Consider the following 21,295-nt stretch of genomic DNA (forward strand, 5'->3'; position numbering starts at 1 on the left):
TCGCTGAAGGAACGTCTGACTTCTCGTAGCACTATTACATGACCTCACTTGATCTCAGTCAGGTATTAATAATAATGGTGTGGTTGGACTTAAAGGCATTCTTAACTAACGTCTACATACCAGTCCAACCTCAAAGGTAGCGAACGCTCACGACAGTTACATCGGTTATTTAAAGCAAAGCTGATTTGCATCCTCGTAGTGGCGTTGCCTGAGGGAAATCTGGACAGACATCATCTTTCAGATGTAGAAACACGTCTACCAACTTTCGTTTACGTCGCACAACTCATTGTTGGGGTTGGGATTTTTTTCCGTCAGTGTTTTTCCTACGTATTATTCACTTACATTCTACATCTACATCTACATCGATACTCTACAAATCACAGTTAAGTGCCTGGCGGAGGGTTCGTCGAACCACCTTCACAATTCTCTATTATTCAAATCTCGTATAGCGCGCGAAAAGAACGAACGCCCATATCTTTCCGTACGAGCTCTGATTTCCCTTATTTTATCGTGGTGGACGTTTCTCCCAATGTAGGTCGGTGTCAACAAAATATTTTCACATTCGGAGGAGAAAGTTGGTAATTGGAATTTCGTGAGAAGATTCCGTCGCAACGAAAAACGCCTTTCTTTTAATGATGTCCAGCCCAAATCCTCTCTCCCATATTTCGCGATAATACAAAACGTGCTGCCCTTCATTCATATTATATTCATATATTTTATTAATAATATTTTACGACAGTAATAATGGCATCGTTTTATTCCATACATTTCCACATCTTATCAGTTCAAATGTAAGTTAACCAAAACAATAAGATAATAACTCCTTCTTTATCATTACGCTTGAAAGAAAAGAACGTAAAAAGACACAAATGCGTACATATTGCCTCATACAGTGAACGTCGAATTGCCGTTGTTTTTGACTAGTAGTTTTTTACTTCACAAGTCCGTAGATAATACAGCTGTGACCCGCCCTGAGTGATAAAATGAAAGGGTACAGTTATGTTTGGGTCTCGAAATTTAACTATTTTAAAAAGGTCATTATTATTATCATCAGTATTTCGTAAAACTGTAATATTGATTACACATGTTACCAATAATTACATTTTTATTTCAAATACTAGAATTAACGCGTGAGACAATGTGGTGAGGGTTAAAGCTTGTGAAACAAATGTATGAGCATGATTTTTCGTGTTCCTCACATAGTCCACTTACTGCACCCATAATTTGTATCAACCGTCTGTGACAGGAAAATTGACACATATATGCTTAAATATCTCATGAAAATGCCTTTTTCGAGTTGAATGTAGTTCCCACAATGGGCCAGGAACTGCTTCATTTTTCACTTCGGTGCAATAAACGATCTAATTGAGATCACAACACAACAGTAATTATGTAATGGCTGCTGCACAGCGATCAGACGCAAAGCATTGGAAACTTCTACCATTCAGGCGTAAGGAATCTAGTGATACACAAGCAATAGGCGTAGTGTACACCCTTTGACTAGGTTGATTTTGAAACGGGGTTGCAGCGTGTGAGTAAAGCAAATATCACTAGGGAAAGTTGGGTGCAGAGGAAGCACGTTTTGTAATAAGTATCTACCCTCAGTATGGATAATTAGCTTCCTTTTCTACGGAGGAGTTGTAGGCAACACTCGCGAAGCACTGAGAATTACTTCATCTTTCTATAAATGCAAATAAAATGATGTTATAATTAAGCGGTATCTCATTGACTCATTATTTCGGGGTTTAATAAGTCACCTATGAAAACAAAATATAATTTATCTTCCACAATTTAAAAAATAAAAGCATTTAAAGAAATTTTTTTATAATTCTGAAGCCCAGTTAAGCGCTAATGTTGTTCATGGTGGGGAGAAGGGGGTACTGGCCAATGTCCGATTGCACTCACAGGTTATAGTTTCAGAAAGTTGAGAACCACTAAATGGAGAGTTGAACGAGAGAGTTTTTCAAACTCCTTACACCTACCGTTTGACTGCAAAGGTTTGGGATGCCCTATATTTCATATTTGCAATGGTGTATATTCACCTAGTAAGCATAAGTCGACTGTGGTACAAAAGTTAGTACCTTCCTCTGTCAAAATTCGCTTAATACTTTTACAGTTACGTGACAAACATGACTCATACATCACGTACTTTGGAACTTCGTGGCAGATTAAAAATGTGTGCCAGAACGGGGATCGAACCTGGAACCTAGCCTTTGGCAGTCAGTGCTCGAAAAACCTTTCTACACCTTTGACTATATGATTACTTTCCAATTCACAATTAAGTGCCTGGCAGAGGGTTTATCGAACCACCTTGAAACTACCTCTCTATCGTTCCATTCTGCCGGCCGGTATGGCCGTGCGGTTCTAGGCGCTACAGTCTGGAACCGCGTGACCGCTACGGTCGCAGGTTCTAATCCTGCCCCGGGCATGGATGTTTGTGATGTCCTTAGGTTAGTTAGGTTTAATTAGTTCTAAATTCTAGGGGACTGATGACCTTAGAAGTTAAGTCCCATAGTGCTCAGAGCCAACTGAACTTTTTCGTTCCATTCTCGAGCAGCGCGGTGGAGAAACGAACACTTAAATCTTATCGTACGAGCTCTGAGTTCTCTCATTTTATTATGATGATCCTTTTACTTATGTAGGTGGCCACCAACAAAATATTTTCACCTTCGCTGGAGGTAATTGGTGATTAAAATTTCACTAGAGGATGCTGCCGCAACGAAAAACGGATTTGTTCTAATTGCCACGTCAAATCACGTATCGTATCCACACTCTTTCCTCTATTTCGCAATAATGAGGAGCTAGCTAGACTTGTTTGAACTTTTTCGATGTCCTCCGTCAACTGTATTTGACGCGGATCCCATACCGAGCAATAGTACTCCAGAGGAGGACGGACAATACTGTAGGCAGTCTCTTTAGTAGTACTGTTGACTTTTCTAAGTGTTCTGCCAATAAATCGCAGTCTTCGGTTCGCTTTCCGCACAGCGTTATCTATATGTTCGTTCCAATTTAAGTCACTCGTATCTGTAATCCCTAAGCATTTAGCTGAATTCACAGCCTTAAGTGTGAGCTGTTAGACGGACCGTGGGTCGCACCTGGACAGCTCACTCGTTGAGAGCATTACCCGCGAAAGGCGAGCTTCAGGGTTCGAGCCCCGATCCGGCACACAATTTTAATCTGCCAGAAAGGACAGGACACACTTCGCTGCAGATAGTCGCATAATATGATCCCTCGTTTACGCGCTACGTCTTTTAGTGGATAGGCATCGGAAGGAGACTGACGGTAAATATTGTAGGACGCGACTAACCTGCGTTTAACGCGCTCCAGCGAAGTCGAAGTCAGAATCCTCCAGGGGCTGGATTGCACAGGGATGGAGACCGCTGTCGGCTAAGCGTAACTGATGTGGTGGGGTCCCGCAAACGACAGCAGATATGAAGACGTAAAGTGACCCTTGGCTGGGTTCTGAACGGTACTCCATGCCACTGCCGTTCTTGCGACATTACAAATACCACTGGGAGAAAGCAACGGTAGCTGCGGCACTACGTATCTTTTGTCTCTTCCCCAAGAAGTTCTTCATCAGCAGTCAAGATTTCAGTGCCCGATGAAAAGAAGTGGAAGAGTGAACTGGGCATCTGATGTACGTGTTAGATGAAGAGAGCTACAGACGAGTTTCTCATCCCAGCCAGTTTTGGGATTATGGAGCGATTTTTTGACGGCAGTATTGTCAGTTGACTATGAAACCCTATCAAGCGTGTCATTCATGACACTAGGTTAAAAATTAGGAATAAGTCTCGCATTTATGTTGCTCTATGGCTTCCTCAAAAGATATGATAATTTTTACTGAAATTAGATGAATATGCAACATCCCGCAAGTCAATGGATATGTGTAAGTCAGTGTATTTTTTTGCTAACTGTAGATCCCCCACAATCATTAAGTCAGAACGGTCGAGAGACTGCATTCCCAGTTCCGTGTTTACATACAGTTTAAAAGGCACTGCCTTGTCTAACTGACAGACTCATCATTGCCGAGCCCAAACCAGTTAGGACAGAAACTTGAAATTTGGAGAGGGTGTGGATCTTATGTGCAGGCGTTGTTTAAGAAGGGAGTTTTCGACATTCCAATCCTAAGGTGGTGAAATATGGGACGAAGTGCTTTTTTTGAAAAATGTCGCTATTAAGACAATTTTGGATCTAGACCTACGAAAATTGGTATTTGGCTTCTTGGTCAGATATAATTAAATACATGTTTCAGCTATTTTGGAAATTTAACCCTATGGGGATGAGATAGTGAGTGAAAGATTTTTTAAAAATATATCGTTATTAAAGAATGACTAGCAGCTCGTGGTCTTGCGGTAGCGCTCTCGCTTCCCGCGCACGCGGACCCTGATTCGATTCCCGGCGGGGTCAGGGATTTTCCTTGCCTCGAGATAACTGGGTGTTGTTGTATCGTCTTCATCATCATCATTCATCCCCATTACGGTCGGAGGAAGGCAATGGCAAACTACCTCCGCTACGACCTTGCCTAGTCGGCGGTGCGGGTCTCCCGCATCGTTACCTACGTTCCTCGGAGTATGGGACCTCATCATCATCATCATCATCATCATCATCATCAAAGTATTTTTAAAGCTACATTTATGAATATTGGTATTTGACTTCTTAGTTACAAATAAACAATTACGTGTTTCAGTGTTTTTGGAAATCGAACCACTAAGGGTGTGAATTAGGGGACGAGATTTTTTACGAAAATATTTTATTATGAAAGCATTTTTATGAAAATCTTTATTTAGCTCCTCAGTTAGAAACAAAAGAAATACGTGTTTCACTGTTTTTGGAAACTCAACCCCTATGGGGTGAAAGGTGAGATGGAAGTTTCTATGGATATACTTCATAGTGAAAGCATTTCTCAAGATAAGTCTATGAAAATTTGTATTTGACTTCTGTGTTAGACATAAAACATACCCATGTCACTGTTTTTAGAAATTCAACCCCTAAGGGATTTAGGAAAAATATTTCAATGTGAAAGCATTTTTAAAGCTAAATCTTTGAAAATTGGTTTTCGCTTCTCGGTTGGAGATGAAAAAATGCGTGTTTCACTGTTTTTGGAAATTCAACCCCTCGGTGGGTGAAACTGGGTCAGACTGATCGACTGACTCATCACCACCCAACCCTAACCGCAAATGATAGAAACTTGAAGTTTGGAGAGGTTGTGGATCATCGTTTAAGAATAGATTATCCGAAATCAACTCCTAAGGGAGTGAAATAGGAGATGAAAGTCTTTTTGAATGTATTTCGCTATTAAGGGAATTCTGAAGCTAGAACTAAGAAAACTGATATTTGGTTTCTCAGTCAGAAAACACAAAACACGTGCTTCAGAATTTTTGGAAATTCAGCCACAAGGGGGGGGGGGGGGGGGATAAAATAGTGGGTGAAACATTTTTTGAAAATATATAATTACTAAAGAACTACTAAAGGATTTTAAGGCTACATCTATGACAGCTGGTGTTCGACTTCTCGGTCAGAAATTTAAAAAAATACGTGTTTCAGTCGTTACATTCAAAAAAAATTTAAAGCTAAATTTATGAAAATTGGTAATTTGCTTCTTGGTTAGATATAAAGAAATGTTTGTTAGGGGCTGAAAGTTGCTAGGGAAATATATCGATAAGAACGCAAAATGCATGATTAACAAAAGCAGCTACGTGAATCGGTTTTTAGTCAAAATTGCATTCGGAAAAGACCATGCTTATATGGCCTTATTAGTGCAAAAAGCTGAAAAGGTATTCCAGTTTGTGAACAAGGTAAGACTTTGATTAAATAAAAACAAAAAAATCTCTGCAGGCTATACAGTCTTCGCGAGCGAAGCAGCAAGCGCTAAGCTAGTTGCTTATAACTTTAAAGATCAACGCTCCAACCCCTCCCCCCGCCATCTTCCCAAATCGTGTGCGTAACTGTAATCATTTCTTTGTATGTTGAAAGCATTACATCTGCCAGCTTTGCTGTATCTTCATTTTCAGTTGGATGTTCCTTCATTTGTTTGAACACTGTAATTCTTGTGCCATGTTAAGTTTTCTTTCTTGGACTGATTAAATCAAATAAATTAAAAAACAGACAATTGCGGGTAGGACTCGCACTCTGAGAGTTCCGTAAAACGTAATTAAGTATTCAGGAAGTTCAAGTTGTAATGACTGATTTTGGGAGTATGTGATATAAGCGGCCGTATCCTGTGTTTGCGTTGACTCAGAAGCTTAAGTTTTTTACACTGCCAAGGATCCGTAGACCTTACCGTTTGAGTTAAATTTTAACTTGACACGTCTACCCGTTCCTAATGAAAACGGGTCGTAACAAACGGACGGGCGACAGAGTGATGCTGCAAGGCTTCCGTTTTTACCGATTGAGCTACGGACCCTAAAGAGAAAGGCGTTGTCAAGATCTGGATTCAAACCACTATTTTTTTAATCAAAATATCCCCATTTAATGACTGCGTACGGCTGATCTTATTGCGGCCGATAATTTCCAAAATGCGCTGCCCCTGTTACCGTAATGAAATTGCATAAAAAATTGTAAGAAATATCTTTAAAAAATTTAAAAGCACTACCCACCCCAAAAACCTAACGAGTGCAGAAGTGTGGAGACAAGAGCAGTCCTTTTGCCAGAAAGTGAAGATTGTTTGAAAGAACTGTTAAGCGGAGTGTATGGGCTAGAGATAATAGTATTTGGTTTAAGAATAAACACTGTGTGTAAAGAGAATTACACAAATACAGTGTGTGACTAAGTACGGAAATACACTATTTATCGCTGTATCAGTTGCAAAATATACTCAGGCAACTGATACATTAGTATGCAAATGAAGATGAAATGTGGACATACCATGTAATATTCTGAATTATTGGTATAATAGTCATACAGGCTGAGAATCGGCTGACTGTATGAGACTCCTACAGTCTGAAAAACTTGTAGGAGTGTTGCAGGGTAGGTTGTGCTGAGAAAGAACGGTTAAGAAAAAAAAATCGATATATTGCGCCGTTTGCGAGACTTTTGCCTTGAAGTTAGCCAATCAGGATATTACACGCGCAAATTCAAAAAGCTTGCCACAGAGATGCCACCAGGCTTGGTCTTTGTTTTCTCTACTTCCTTAAATTTATCACTCCCAAAGAAGGCAGATTTTAACTCGTAATGAGCATTTGAGTAAGTGGTAACTCACAGACCCACAGACGTCTGTATTGCCGCATTTTAGCGGGTGCAAGAGTTTAAATTTGCACATACGACGACTTGCTTGACTAACTTCAATGTTCAATAGCTCGGATACGGTGCAAGGTATCGAACTTTTTCTTAACAAGTATTTCTCAGCACAACCTCCCTTGCAATACCCTTACAAGCTTTTCAGGCTGTTTCTGATCCCCCTGTAGATTTTAGTCTAATAATTATAAGCAAATAAAATGAAATTGGTGCCGCTTTATAATGATGCAAGTAAGAGGTCAAAGCAGTCAAATTCAAATAAATATGTTGTAAGTGCTAAATGTTATTGCTTGAATACCAGCAATGGCAAAAACATTTAATGTTTTTACCATTGCTGGTTTACTTGTTCGTCTAAGTGAGAGAAATTTTCGGAATTTGAATAAAACGCAGTAGGAACAATGATAAGGTTTGCAGACGAACTGTCATTTACAAAAGACGTAAAAGATGTATTGGGCAGAATAAGCAGCATACATCGCATAAGATTGTGTTAACTGAAAACAGGGGTAAGACGAAAGTGATTAAGAATAGTAAAATGGAGAGAAAGTGACATGACTCGTATCAAAATTGGGAAACACGCTGTAATGGTGGAAGTGAAAAGCCGGCCGCTGTGGCCGAGCGGTTCAAGGCGCCTCAGTCCGGAACCGCGCTGCTGCTACGGTCGCAGGTTCGAATCCTGCCTCGGACATGGACGTGTGTGATGTCCTTAGGTTAGTTAGGTTTAAGTAGTTCTAATTCTAGGGGACTGATAACCTCAGATGTTAAGTCTCATAGTGCTTAGAGCCATTTGAGCCCATTTGGAAGTGAAAATATTGTCCCACCTAGGATTTAAGATTTAACAAGACGACCGAAACCGTACAGAAATTAGAGGGTCGTTGGTGCTAGCAAACGAAGCTTTGTTCAGCACACACTGGTAAACCAAAACATTATGACCACTACTCACCGCGACTTTGGTTGCCGCCTGGTTGCGTTACGCGCCAATGACGTGGTAACAAAAATATGTAAGCGGAGCAGACAGGGACGGGTGATCACCCTAGCGAAGATAAGAGGGAAATCCATCGAGATAGGTGACTATGACGAAGGGCAGGTTATTATTACGCAAAGGCTGTGAAAGAGTATCTCGAAAACGTCGAATTTGGTCGAATGTTCACGTGCTACTGTCGTGAGCACCTATGGAAAGAGGTAGAAGGACAGTGAGACTATCACTAGGCGCTAAATGGTTGGCCGTCCGCGACTCTTCGCAGAAAGTGGGTATCGGGAACTTGTCTGCTCTGTAAGATAGGATAGACGGTGATCTGTGGCATCTCTGCTGAAAGAGCACAATGCTGGTGTACCCACGAGTGCTTCGGAGCACACCGTTCACCGTTCACTGTTGAACATGGAGCTCCGCAGCAGATCGCCCCTAGTGTTCACACGTTGACCCAACGACATCATCAGTTACAACTGCAGTGGCACGGGACCATCAACCGTCGACCATTGGAAACGTGTCGGCTCCTCGAGAGAATCATTTTTGCTACACTAGGTCGATGATCGTCTCCATCGTCAAAACATATAAATATAATCAGCACAGCATATTTATATGTTTTGACGATGCCTTATCACTTTAGGACATGGTGAAGAAAAGATCTGATGATGGTCATTACTGACTGAAACCGGTCATCGCCAAAAGAATTGATATTGTGATCAAAGACTGGAATAAAAAACATTTGACAGTACTGGATCACTGTTCATATATTCGACTATGTCGCAGCTGGTGAAACATGTAATTAAATCGCGCGAAGATCACACTAAACATATCCAGCGAAAAGTACTATCATTCCTGCTGATCACATCTCCGTGCCACCTGAGCCATGCATTGGGCCCGCCCAGGAGCTGCGGCAGTTGACCAGCTGTTGCAGCCACACTGCCGGCAGTGACAAGAGGCGTGCACACGAGGAAACGTTCGAAACGAAACCGCTGTTGGGGGCTACGATGCATGACAAACCACTGTCGGGGACTTGCCGCCGGGCCATTGCAGCCATGCGCCATGCATTTTAAAATGATCAGAGCTGTGTGCAAACATAATACGACCTGTGAATGCTATGACTGACTTTTTAACCAGGAAGGTTCAATAGGACAACTACTGGGTTTCACAAAAGGATGGGTTTTGAAGAAGGAATCTGATAAATTTTACAGACAGATTATATCAGACATTGGATACACTCCTTGTCAGTATAATCCACATTGAGTGTAACATTGCAACAAACTCGTATCTCAATGACAGATTGATTTACACTATTTATGGGTTCTTTCCATCACTTAGATTGGGATTTACGATTGCTGAGATGCACTCGAACGCAATATATCTCGTTCACATCTCGATATCTAGTGGATAGCGTTGCTGCCTCAGGATCACAGGGTCCCCGGTTCGATTTCCGGCCGGGTTGGGGATTTCCCCTGCCCAGGAGCTGTGTGTTTGTGTTGTCATCATCTCGCCATCATTCTGGGAGTGCCGAGACTGGTTCAAAAGGCTCTGAGCACTATGGGACTTAACTTCTGAGATCATCAGTCCCCTAGAACTAAGAACTACTTAAACCTAACTAAGGACATCACACACATCCATGCCCGAGGCAGGATTCGAACCTGCGACCGTAGCGGTCGCGCGGTTCCAGACTGTAGCGCCTAGAACCGCTCGGCCACTCCGCGAGACTGAAAATGGAAAGATTTGGAACTTCTATGGGCGCTGATGATCACGACGTTGAGCGCTTCACAAACTAACATCATCATCATCGGAATATACCTCCCAGTGACAATTCAGACATTGGACTATCTGGAGCTGTGTATTGTGGACCACAATAATCAACTTGTTGACTTTTGTGGGGAGGAGATCACTGAGCGACTACATCTTTGACATGATGGGTGTAAACTATGAAACAGTGCACACAACCCACAGAAAGGTACTTTACAGCTGAACCACAAGATAATAACATGTGCAAACTACAAGTTTCTTAAATTGCTAGACCAGAAACCCCTCCTAATGGAGTTTCGATTCAGGACATGAGCTTTGAATATAATTATACGTATGGAAACCATAACGCCAAGTAATTATAAGTAAAAAATTAAATCAAACGGACTAGCTGAGCTAGTTCAATTCCCTCCAGCACTACTTCAGACTAGTCAAGTTCATGCCACGTCGTGTTGCGGCACTTCCGCGTGCTCGCGGGGGCCCTATACGATTTTAGGCATGTGAACCAGTTTCTTGGCTCTTCAGGGTAGGTAATCTGCATAACGACATTTGTATGCCAACAACTCAACTCTCCATGATGTGATCTTTATCACATTTTTCTTAGTAATGCACTTAACACAAACCCATTTTGTTGAATTCTAACTTCATTTTGCAAGACTTATTGTTCATCACGTTCGTGCGACCAGTTTAATAGCCAACTCATTCTTTATGCCTATCATTTCAGTGGCATTAGGTTAAATGTATCGCAGTAACTCTTACAGCTTATCAGAACATTTTTCGGTCGCTCTTCTACTTCAGAGAGGCTGAAATTGTAACTTAGTTAAATAAGAATAGCTTGGATTCGAAAGTTGTGTGAATAGATCTTCTGTCACATTTGTATAGTATACACATATTTGCAAAACAGTAAACATACAATTAAGCCAGAATCCTAGCTGACAACTTTGTGTTAAACTAAAACTCTAAGCAATTAGTAATTGTAAACTGTCTACAGAGCAAACGAGACTATCAGAATCGAGCAGCCCGAGCAATAACCAAAGAAAGTGCAGCTTACAGAGAAAAGCATAACAACAAATATCGGGAGATCACTAGATAATATAATAGCTTGAAAAAGAGTAAATACAAGCTAGCACACAAGTGACGGTTGACGTTCAACATCGGTCGCGCGTTTGTATTTCATGCGCCAGTGGCCGATCGGAAACAACCACCACACTGACAATGGACTCTTATAACATACACAAAACCAACATTAATATACAATTCACTTAAACAAATCACCACAACTCCAAAATACAAGATCATCACGTAGGAAACAAGTGGTGATAAGATTCGGCTCAAAGTTTCTTAAATTTGGCTTTGAGTAATAAAGTGCAGCTACAGTTGTGTACCATATAGACCTCCAGATTCCGTTTTTACCTGCGCACGATGGCATCTGCCAGCAGGACAATGCAACATGTCACACAGCTCGTGATGGACACGCGTGTTTCGAAGAGCACCAGGATGAGTTTACCGAAACCCCTGGCCATTAAACTCCACATTTTTAGCCCCAATAAAGAATGTGTGGGACCGCCTCGATCGGACTGTTCGCACCATGGATCCTCAACCGTGAAACCTAGCACAGCTGGCCACTGCACTGTTGCTGGCTTGTCGTGACATCCCTGTCGTACCTTCCAGAACCGCAATGACTCTCTTTCTGCACGTCTCGCAGTGGTCCGCCATGTAAAAATTGGTTATTCAGGCTTCTGACAGGTGGTCAAATTAATATGACTGGACAGTGTAGAAAATTTTGAAATTTTCAAGTTAAATTACAGAGATTTTTATTTGTGTTAGAAATGGCGAAACTAGTCGAAATACGAGGCGTTTTTTTAAGTAAGGTCCGTTTTGTTGTAGACACTAGTAGTTCGCGCGCATACCGCAACGAGCGCGTGCGTCGTGTACCGGCATGCCTCGGGAACAACTGTGCTCAGTTACATCTCTGTAGCTAACCTGTACAGTTCTGTTCTGTGCTTTCAAAATGTTTAAGACTATCAACTCACCCGCCGCGTGTGAGGTTCGCTCAATGATCGGTTTTTGTCAGCAACGAACCAGTCTGCTACAGAAATTCATCAACAGATTTGCGAAGTGTATGGTGATACTGTTATGAGTGGAAGCAAAGTGCATAAGTCGGTACGAGAATTCAAAGATGGCCGTGACAACGTCCATTATGAAGACCGCTCCAGTCGCCCTTCTTTGGTTGCAGAAAATTTGGTGACTTCAGTTGAAATGAGGATTCATGAGAACAGGGGCTTCACAATAACAGATCTCTCAAACGAATTTCCTGACGTGTCGAGATCAGTGCTTTACAACATTGTTTCTGAATACGTAAAGCTTAGGAAACTCTGCTCCTGTTGAGTCGCAAAACTCGTAACAGAGGACTACAAAACCTAAGATTCGAGTGCACGATAGAGTTCTTGATTTGTTATCATGAAGAATGTGACGGCTTCTTGAGTCAGATCGTAACTGGAGACGTAACATGGGTTTCACATATCACGCCCGAACCGAAGCAACAGAGCATGAAATGGAGACACAAACACTCGCCTGTAAAGGTGAAGGCCAAACAGACTCTGTCCCAGGGCAAAATCATGGCGTCGGTGATATGGGATAGGCATGGTGTTTTGTTGGTCGACTTCATGCAACGAGGAACCACTATCAATGCAGAAGCAAACTGCCAAACCCTGAGAAAGCTACGCACAGCGATTCAAAACAAAAGATGTGGCATGCTGACAAAGGGAATTGTCCTTCTCCATAACAATGCAAGACCTCACACTGCAGGTCAGACCCGCGACTTATTGGAGAGTTCTGGCTGGGAAGTTTCAGACCACCCACCCTACAGTCCTGATCTTGTGCCGAGCGATTACCATCTGTTTCTCCACCTCAAAACACCTCAGTGGCACCCGTTACAATGATGACAACGACGTGAAAACGGCAGTGAACTCTTGGTTACCGGAGCAGGCAGCATGTTTTTATGAAGAAGGATTTTAAAATTGATTGAGAGGTATGATATGTGTTTCAACAAACTTGGCAACTATGTCGAAAAATAGAGTGAAGTATGTACTTTCTGAAAATTTACTTTTTTGAAATAACCTTTTGTTGTGTACTTATGTTCAAACGTATCTTACTTAAATAAACACGCCTCGTAAATAGTAAAGATTCCGACAACGCACTTCCACATTTAGACTCTGCCATTACGAGAAATCCGTAGTAGCCAGTCACATCTTTAACGACAGGTTAACCGTGATTAAGACACTCGACAACTTCGCAGTACTTTCTCACGGCTTCATCGGTATCTTTACGTGATCGGCAAGTTAATCTGCATTTGGCGCGATTACTGGTAGAAGCTGTCCGGATGCCCTTCCTGTCCCCTCCCCCCCCCCCCCAATCCGTCTATCCCATTTGGCTGCGTCTGATATTACTTCATGTGGAAGTGTAAGAAAGTTTTCGAAATGTTTGCGAATCGTGTAACTACTGAGACGGCGACATGGGCACCGGCCCGCAGTTGACCCAGTCGGATGCGGGAAACTACCTAAAAACCACATCCAGCCTGGCCAACACAACACTGGCTCTCGTCGTTAATTTGTCGGGCGGATATCGTCCGGGGCTCGCTAGTCTCTCTGAATCCCGGAAGCGGAGTGTTAAATGGTTCAAATGCCTCTGAGCACTATGGGACTTAACTTCTGAGGTCATCAGTCCCCTAGAACTTAGAACTACTTAAACCTAACTAACCTAAGGACATCACACACATCCATGCCCGAGACAGGATTCGAACCTGCGAGCGTAGCGGTCGCGCGGTTCCAGACTGTAGCACCGTGAACCGCTCGGCCACTCTGTCCTGTGCGGAGTGTTAACCCTGACGGTTTGCAAGGTGAAAATAATGGATGTGATTACGGTGTTGCTCTGTCCAAAAATTTACTTACAGAAAAATTTATCTAGAAGTACCATGTTCAATGAGCAAGCACGCTGACCATCATACGTAATTCAGTTGCTGAGATACAACAATTGCGATAGGCAATTGCTAGTTTAGTTTCACTGGACAATTCCACTGATGAGCTCATATTTTCTAACGCATCTTAAACATGTAACTGTCTATCGTGTGAATTTGTTGGTGATGTTTTGCTGTTCTCTCCCATTGCAAAGTATTTGCTATAGTGCTCGCGACTGAACCGTCAGTTGGAAACGTTCCCAACAATAAATAAGAATGTAAAATTTGTACTTCATGTAAATAAGTGTGAAACTTTGATCAACTATTGCAGTTACCTAAATATTAATTCTCTCTTTTATTCGAACCTTGTTATTCATACAGGGGATGAACATAGTGTGTAATAAATGCCGTGGCATAATAACTGCAGGTGGCAGTAAGAGGCTCAGAATCTATTTTGAACAAAAAAAATTGAAGCTTTGGATGTAGTCAGAGCGTAATCCAAACCACAATGATGAAAATTTGGAAATTTGTGGTAAGTTCTTATGGGAGGAAACTGGTGAGGTCATCGGTCCCTAGGCTTACACACTACTTACTCTAACTTAAACTAACTTATGCTAAGGACAACACACACACCCATGCCCGAAGGACTCGAACCTCCAACGGGGAGAGCCGCGTGAACCGTGACAAGACGCCCCAGACCACGCGGCTATCACGCGCAGCAACAGCTCGAGAGAAACTGCACTTGCACACGACTATATGTATTTCAAGGCCAGTTCCACTGAGGAAGACCGCTCAATTAAATTTTAATATTGCCACTAGAAGTGTACCTATGCGACCTTCACATGTATCCAGTCCACAAGAATATTTTCATATGTTTCTTGGAAGCGAAATGTTGGACATTATTGTTGAGGAGTCAAACAGACTATCCATTCAGAAAAAGTCCTGCAAAAGGGCTGAAACGTGACAGACAAGAATTAGAAATTTTAATAGGAATGGTGTTCTTTATGTCTGTGATTGGACTCCCTTCTACTAGAGAATACTGGAATCCTGAGACTAGAGTTTCCATTGTAGCTGATTGAATGCGTGTAAATCACTTTGAACAAATAAAAGGTAACACACATTTTGCTGGTAATTTAAAAACAATACCCGAAGGAGAGTCAGGATATGATCCTATGTACAAAATTAGAAGCCTTATTGAGCATAATGTTTCTAAGAGTAAAGTGGTACCGAAGTCGGAAAAATTCAGCCTTGACGAGTAGACTTAATCATTCAAAGGGCGTCATTCAATGAAAGAGTACAATCAAAAAACCAAAGAGATGTGACTACAGAATGTTTGTTCTGTCTGATGTGAATGGTTTAGTATACAACTACGAACTGTATACTGGCAGAATTAACCAAAATGAACATCTTCCTGACATAGAAGCCAGTGGAAATGTTGTGATAAGGCTAGTAAGTGTAATAGCCAAGTACAAAAATAATAAAATATTTTTTGACAACTGGTTTTGTAGTTTATATCTGGAAATGAAACTGGCAGAAAGAGGAATCTACAACCTAGGCACTGTTCGTTCCAAACGTCCAAGGGAATGTGTGTTCGACTCTGACAAGAAAATGAAGTAATCTGGAAAAGGTGCAACAGATGAAAGACAGTATTCCATGGGAGATATGCAGTATTCTGCTGTAAAGTGGCGTGACAACAAATTTGTAACATTCCTGAGCAATTTTGTGGGAGCAAATCCAATGACTGAAGCAGAAATATTTGACAAGAAGTTGAAGAAGTCAGTCAAGGTGTCTTGTCCCAAGCCAGTAGTAGAGTGTAATCAGTTCATAGGAGGTGTAGATCTTGTGGATTCAGTTCTAGCATTGTATAGGATCCAGATACGTTCCAAAAAATGGTATCACAGAATATTTTTTCATGTTCTAGACCTGATTATAGTGAATGCTTGGTTTCTTTACAGAAGAGATGCACTATCAAGTGGAATGCATTGGAAAAGCATGCTTGCTTTAGCAGAGTTCAAGAAGGTCATAGGTAGATGTTTGTTGTTCCAGGGGAAAAGTGAGGCAAGAAAGCAAGAAAAACCTAAAAGTAATTCCATTGAGAGAGCCTACATGGCGAAGAAGAAGAAAGGACCAACAGCTGCACTGGCTGGAAAAGATATGCGGCTAGATGGCTTAGGACATTTGCCTATTATGGATGTCAAAGGAAGGCGCAAAGTTCTATCATGCAATGGAATTGTGGGAATGAAGTGTTGAAATGCAAGGTGCATTTATATTCCACTGCAAATAATAACTGTTTTCTGAAATTTCACACTCAGTGATGAAATGAGATATCGAATTGTTAAATAATATGACAAAATATTTAAAAAAAACAGAAAAGTAACAGTTGTTCACCTAAAACTATTCGTAACTGTATGTAGATTCACAATTGTGCATCTTTCCTAAGTGATTTTATACATGTACGTAAATAAAAATGTTGAGTCTTCTGGGAAGTGTGTTGACATACACATGGTGTTGCCATATGGCAACAAACTAAAATATTGACTAAATCAAAATTACATCAAAATTTCGATGTTTAACCTATTATACACTATTTTGTGTGTCAGACCGTACCCCAGATATGTTTTTCATTTGAAACTGGTTTCCTAAAAACAAAAATCATGCAATAGAGGGTTAATAGTGTTTTGACAGAATTACTAGGTCGAGTAGGTCACATGTGGCAACAATTTCTTAATGTGAAAAGTATCAAGACGTACTACACTTCGGAGTGCTCATTAAACAAATAGTTTACACATAAAGGTCGATTCACGTTGGATGTCTACGGGACGGAACGGTAGGCGAAGTCACCATCTAGTTCAGTGCCGCATGGCGAAGGTGTACTGTAAGGTACCATCTGTGAAACTGAAATTCAGAATAGCGTATTTAAATCAAGGAACCAGAAATGACAGAGCCTATTAATGACCAAAACAAACTTCATGAGAGATGTCCTACACAAAGATTACATGGTGAATGTTCCACATTGCTGAGAAGTGGGAGAATGGGAGAAGTGACATCAACACATTTAAAATCGTCGACATGAAAGCGCTAGAGGAAATATGTACCTCAAAAGAAAGCAAACAATGTTTAGAACACAACATGTAAAGACTTATTACCTTACCTAATCTGTTTTATTATATTTCAAGGTCCCAATTAACATTAAAAACACCTATATTTTTATCCTACAAAAGATCTGACCTTTTTTACTGTTAGAGAAAGATTTTTGAATGAAAATTGTTTCATGCATTTGTGTTGCTATTTTTGCATATTGTTGGCTTTTTCGTTGTTCTGATATTTTACAGCTTACACAATTCTTCGTTTTCAGACATTTGGCCTTTCTTTTGTAGAAAAGGTGGAAAAACACCCACACGAAATTGTGCAAATCCTTCTGGAACTTTCGCACAGTGTCATGGAAACAAAGCAACAAGATGCAGATTAAGAAGACACAAAAGCACAAAATTTACCTCTACAATACGCGTGATCGCAGCAAGAATTGCTTTGGTTCCGATGTCAGCAAACGACGACACAGTTTCTTCACCGATGTCTACGTTAAAACTTACTTCCCGAGAATCCTTGAGGTTTGTACGTTTATACTGGCGTTTCAGTCTCGTTCCGTTCCGTTCTGTTGAGAGCCTGTGTGAACTCCACAATTTAAAATGTAAGTGGCATGTTTTTTTTTCATTTCATCACTTTCCGTGCCGTGTAATTAGATTATACATACAGGGCGTTAGAGATATAAGTGCAGCTGTTGTGATCGTTGGTATCTTAATAGGTACTCACTGCAGTATGTTAGTCGTTTTTTTCTCTGCGTCTTACAGTTTTCCCGCAAACACGTAGCATAATATACTACCTGATGTTTTCTGCACGATAGTAACTGCGCCACTAAGTGGATGACGCTGGTCAGTATAGACTAACTGTTTTGCTTCCGCGTTTCCACACTTCAAATACCTGATCTGCTGCCCATGATAAACTATGCATTAGTGGTCAATACTTGGAAGTACTAACTAACGGAAAAACATACTATTCCTAATAGTTACAATTGTTAGTCGGCAAATGAAGTAAATACTGATGTAATGTTGTTCAGCACACTGTCTTCAGTCATCAGTTAATATACAGGTTGGTCAGAAAATGTGTGAATGCTTGTGGGGATGTTACAGGGCAGGTTGTACTGAGACATAAATGTTAAGAAAGAAATTCGATACGTTGCTCCGTTCCCGAGTTATTTGGCATAGAATTTAGCCAATCGGGGAGTCGCGCGCTCACACTCAAGCGGCCTGCCAGGGGCGTTGTTGCCCAACGAGTGCTTTGTCTCGTTAGCTGACACTTGAATTTACGCGTGCGACGATCTGATTGGCTAACTTCAATGCTAAATAACTCGGAAACGGCGCAACGAATCGAATTTTTTCTTGTAACATTCATATCCTTGTACAACCTGCCCTGCAACATCCCTACAAGCGTTTCAGACATTTTCTGACCATACTGTATATGCACTTATACAGCTCACACCCCGTGTAATATACCAATGTAACAGGTAACAGAATATTAATTTAAAGCAATATTTAAAAAAAACTCCATTTTCAGTCTTGCAGGATGACTGATAAGAAGCAGTATTGTCACAAGCTCATTTCGAAGTATTGCTCAGCTAGTCCGTTTGATTTAATTTTTTACTTATAATTACTTGGCGTTATGTTTTCCATACGTATAATTATATTCAAAGCTCATGTCCTGAATCGAAACTCCAATCTTTTCTTCCTACAATAAAAGCAGTGACATAAGCAGCAGAATTCATGCTGCTCTCGAGTTCCTCCCGGTCCAAAACAGGAATGACGTGAAATAAAATAGCTCCTGAAACAACGCGGGGCAACGGATTCGCAATAACGACATGTTCGTTAATAAAGAAATAATAATTTTAATAAAAATTTCAAAAATTTGATCAAAACTGAAGTCGATTCTGTAGCATACTACCTCCATTAGGATAAGGCCTGGTAAAGCACTATGGTGTTCAAATCATTCTTCGAGTTGATGACAGCTTTTCTTTTTTAGTTCAGTAATACGATTTAGTGGACTCGATCCACGGAGGTGGAAGCCGGGAAGCTTCCTCCCAACACCGGAAGTGTTTAAACTCAGAAGAGCGTTCCTGGAGCCACTCTGTAGCAATTCTGGACGTGTGGGGTGTCGCATTGTCGTGCCGGAATTGCCCAAGTCCGTAGGAATGCACAATGGACATGAATAGATGCAGGTGATAGGACACAATGCTTACGCACTTGTCACCTTTCAGAGTGATACCTAGACTATTAAGGGTACCACACCACTCAAACCGCACACGCCCCACGCCATTACACAGCCTCAACAGTCCCCTACTGACGTGCAGCGTCCATGGATTCATGAGGTTGTCCCCATACCCGTAAACGTCCATCCACTCGATACAATTTGAAACGAGACTCTATAACCAGGCAACATGTTTCCAGCCATCAACAGTCCAATGTCGGTGTTGACGGGCCCAGAAGAGACGTAAAGCTTTGTTTCGTGCAGTCATTAAGGGTACACGGGTGGGCCTTCGGCTCCGAAAGCCCATATCGATTATGTTTCTTTGAATGGTTCAAATGGCTCTGAGCACTATGGGACTTAAACATCTGAGGTCATCAGTCCCCTGGAACTGAGAACTACTTAAAACTAACTAACCTAACGACATCACACACATCCATGCCCGAGGCAGGATTCGAACCTGCGGCCGTAGCGGTCGCGCGGTTCCAGACTGAAGCGCCTAGAACCGCTCGGCCACAACGGCCGGCCTTTTGAATGCTGACACTTGTTGATGGCCGAGCATTGAAATCTGGAGCAGTTTGCGGAAGGGTTCCGCTTCTGTCACGTTGAACGATTCTCTTCATTCGTCGTTGGCCCCGTTCTTGCAGGAACAGACGTTAAAGTAACCTCTGGCGTGCCACAGGGGAGTGTTATGGGACCATTGCTTTTCACAATATATATAAATGACCTAGTAGATAGTGTCGGAAGTCCCATGCGGCATTTCGCGGATGATGCTGTAGTATACAGAGAAGTTGCAGCATTAGAAAATTGTAGCGAAATGCAGGAAGATCTGCAGAGGATAGGCACTTGGTGCAGGGAGTGGCAACTGACCCTTAACATAGACAAATGTAATGTATTGCGAATACATAGAAAGAAGGATCCTTTATTGTATGATTATATGATAGCGGAACAAACACTGGTAGCAGTTACTTCTGTAAAATATCTGGGAGTATGCGTGCGGAACGATTTGAAGTGGAATGATCATATAAAATTAATTGTTGGTAAGGCGGGTTACCAGGTTGAGATTCATTGGGAGAGTCCTTAGAAAATGTAGTCCATCAACAAAGGAGGTGGCTTACAAAACACTCGTTCGACCTATACTTGAGTATTGCTCATCAGTGTGGTATCCGTACCAGATCGGGTTGACGGAGGAGATAGAGAAGATCCAAAGAAGAGCGGCGCGTTTCGTCACAGGGTTATTTGGTAACCGTGATAGCGTTACGGAGATGTTTAACAAACTCAAGTGGCAGACTCTGCAAGAGAGGCGCTCTGCATCGCGGTGTACCTTGCTGTCCAGGTTTCGAGAGGGTGCGTTTCTGGATGAGGTATCCAATATATAGCTTCCCCCTACTTATACCTCCCGAGGAGATCACGAATGTAAAATTAGAGAGATTAGAGCGCGCACGGAGGCTTTCAGACAGTCGTTCTTCCCGCGAACCATACGCGACTGGAACAGGAAAGGGAGGTAATGGCGGTGGCACGTAAAGTGCCCTCCACCACACACCGTCGGGTGGCTTGCGGAGTATAAATGTAGATGTAGATGTAGAACTTATTCCGGCCACAGTGATGTAGGAGATCTGATGTTTCACCGGATTCCTGATATTCACGGTACACTCGTGAAATGGTCGTACGGGAAAATCCCCACTTCATCGCTGCCTCGCAGATGCTGTGTCCCATAGTTCGTGAGCCGACAATAACACCAAGTTCAAACTCTCTTAAATCTCGATAACCAGCCACTGTAGCAGCAGTAATCGATCTAACAACAGCGCCAGGCACTTGCTGTCTTATGTAGGCGTTGCCGACCGCAGCGCCGTATTCTGCCAGTTTACATATCTCTGTATTTGAATACGCATGCCTACACCAGTTCCTTTCGCGCTTCAGTGTAGCATGTAACAGTAAAATATCGTAAGTGTGACTGTGATGTTGAGTGACGTTGTGCGCATTATCTGATTTAGGTAAGTAAGGCATTATTAAACTAATATTGTAAAGATATTTTATGTTACATCAAAACACACAGGAAACTCCAGAATGAGATTTTCACTCTGCAGCGG

The 21,295-nt window shown here is 41.7% G+C and overlaps 2 protein-coding genes across 2 annotated transcripts in view; both read left to right on the forward strand.

Annotated features, from left to right (window-relative positions):
- LOC124785202 (organic cation transporter protein-like) overlaps nucleotides 1-21,295 on the forward strand; it is a 332,709-nt gene that overhangs the window by 75,307 nt on the left and 236,107 nt on the right. The window lies entirely within an intron of this gene.
- LOC124795434 (piggyBac transposable element-derived protein 4-like) lies at nucleotides 15,573-16,160 on the forward strand. The gene has a single exon (XM_047259494.1). The coding sequence runs from the start codon at nucleotides 15,573-15,575 to the stop codon at nucleotides 16,158-16,160; it is 588 nt and encodes a 195-aa protein (XP_047115450.1).

Source organism: Schistocerca piceifrons, chromosome 1, assembly GCF_021461385.2.
Source record: "Schistocerca piceifrons isolate TAMUIC-IGC-003096 chromosome 1, iqSchPice1.1, whole genome shotgun sequence".
In the NCBI taxonomy this organism is placed as follows: Eukaryota; Metazoa; Arthropoda; class Insecta; order Orthoptera; family Acrididae; genus Schistocerca; species Schistocerca piceifrons.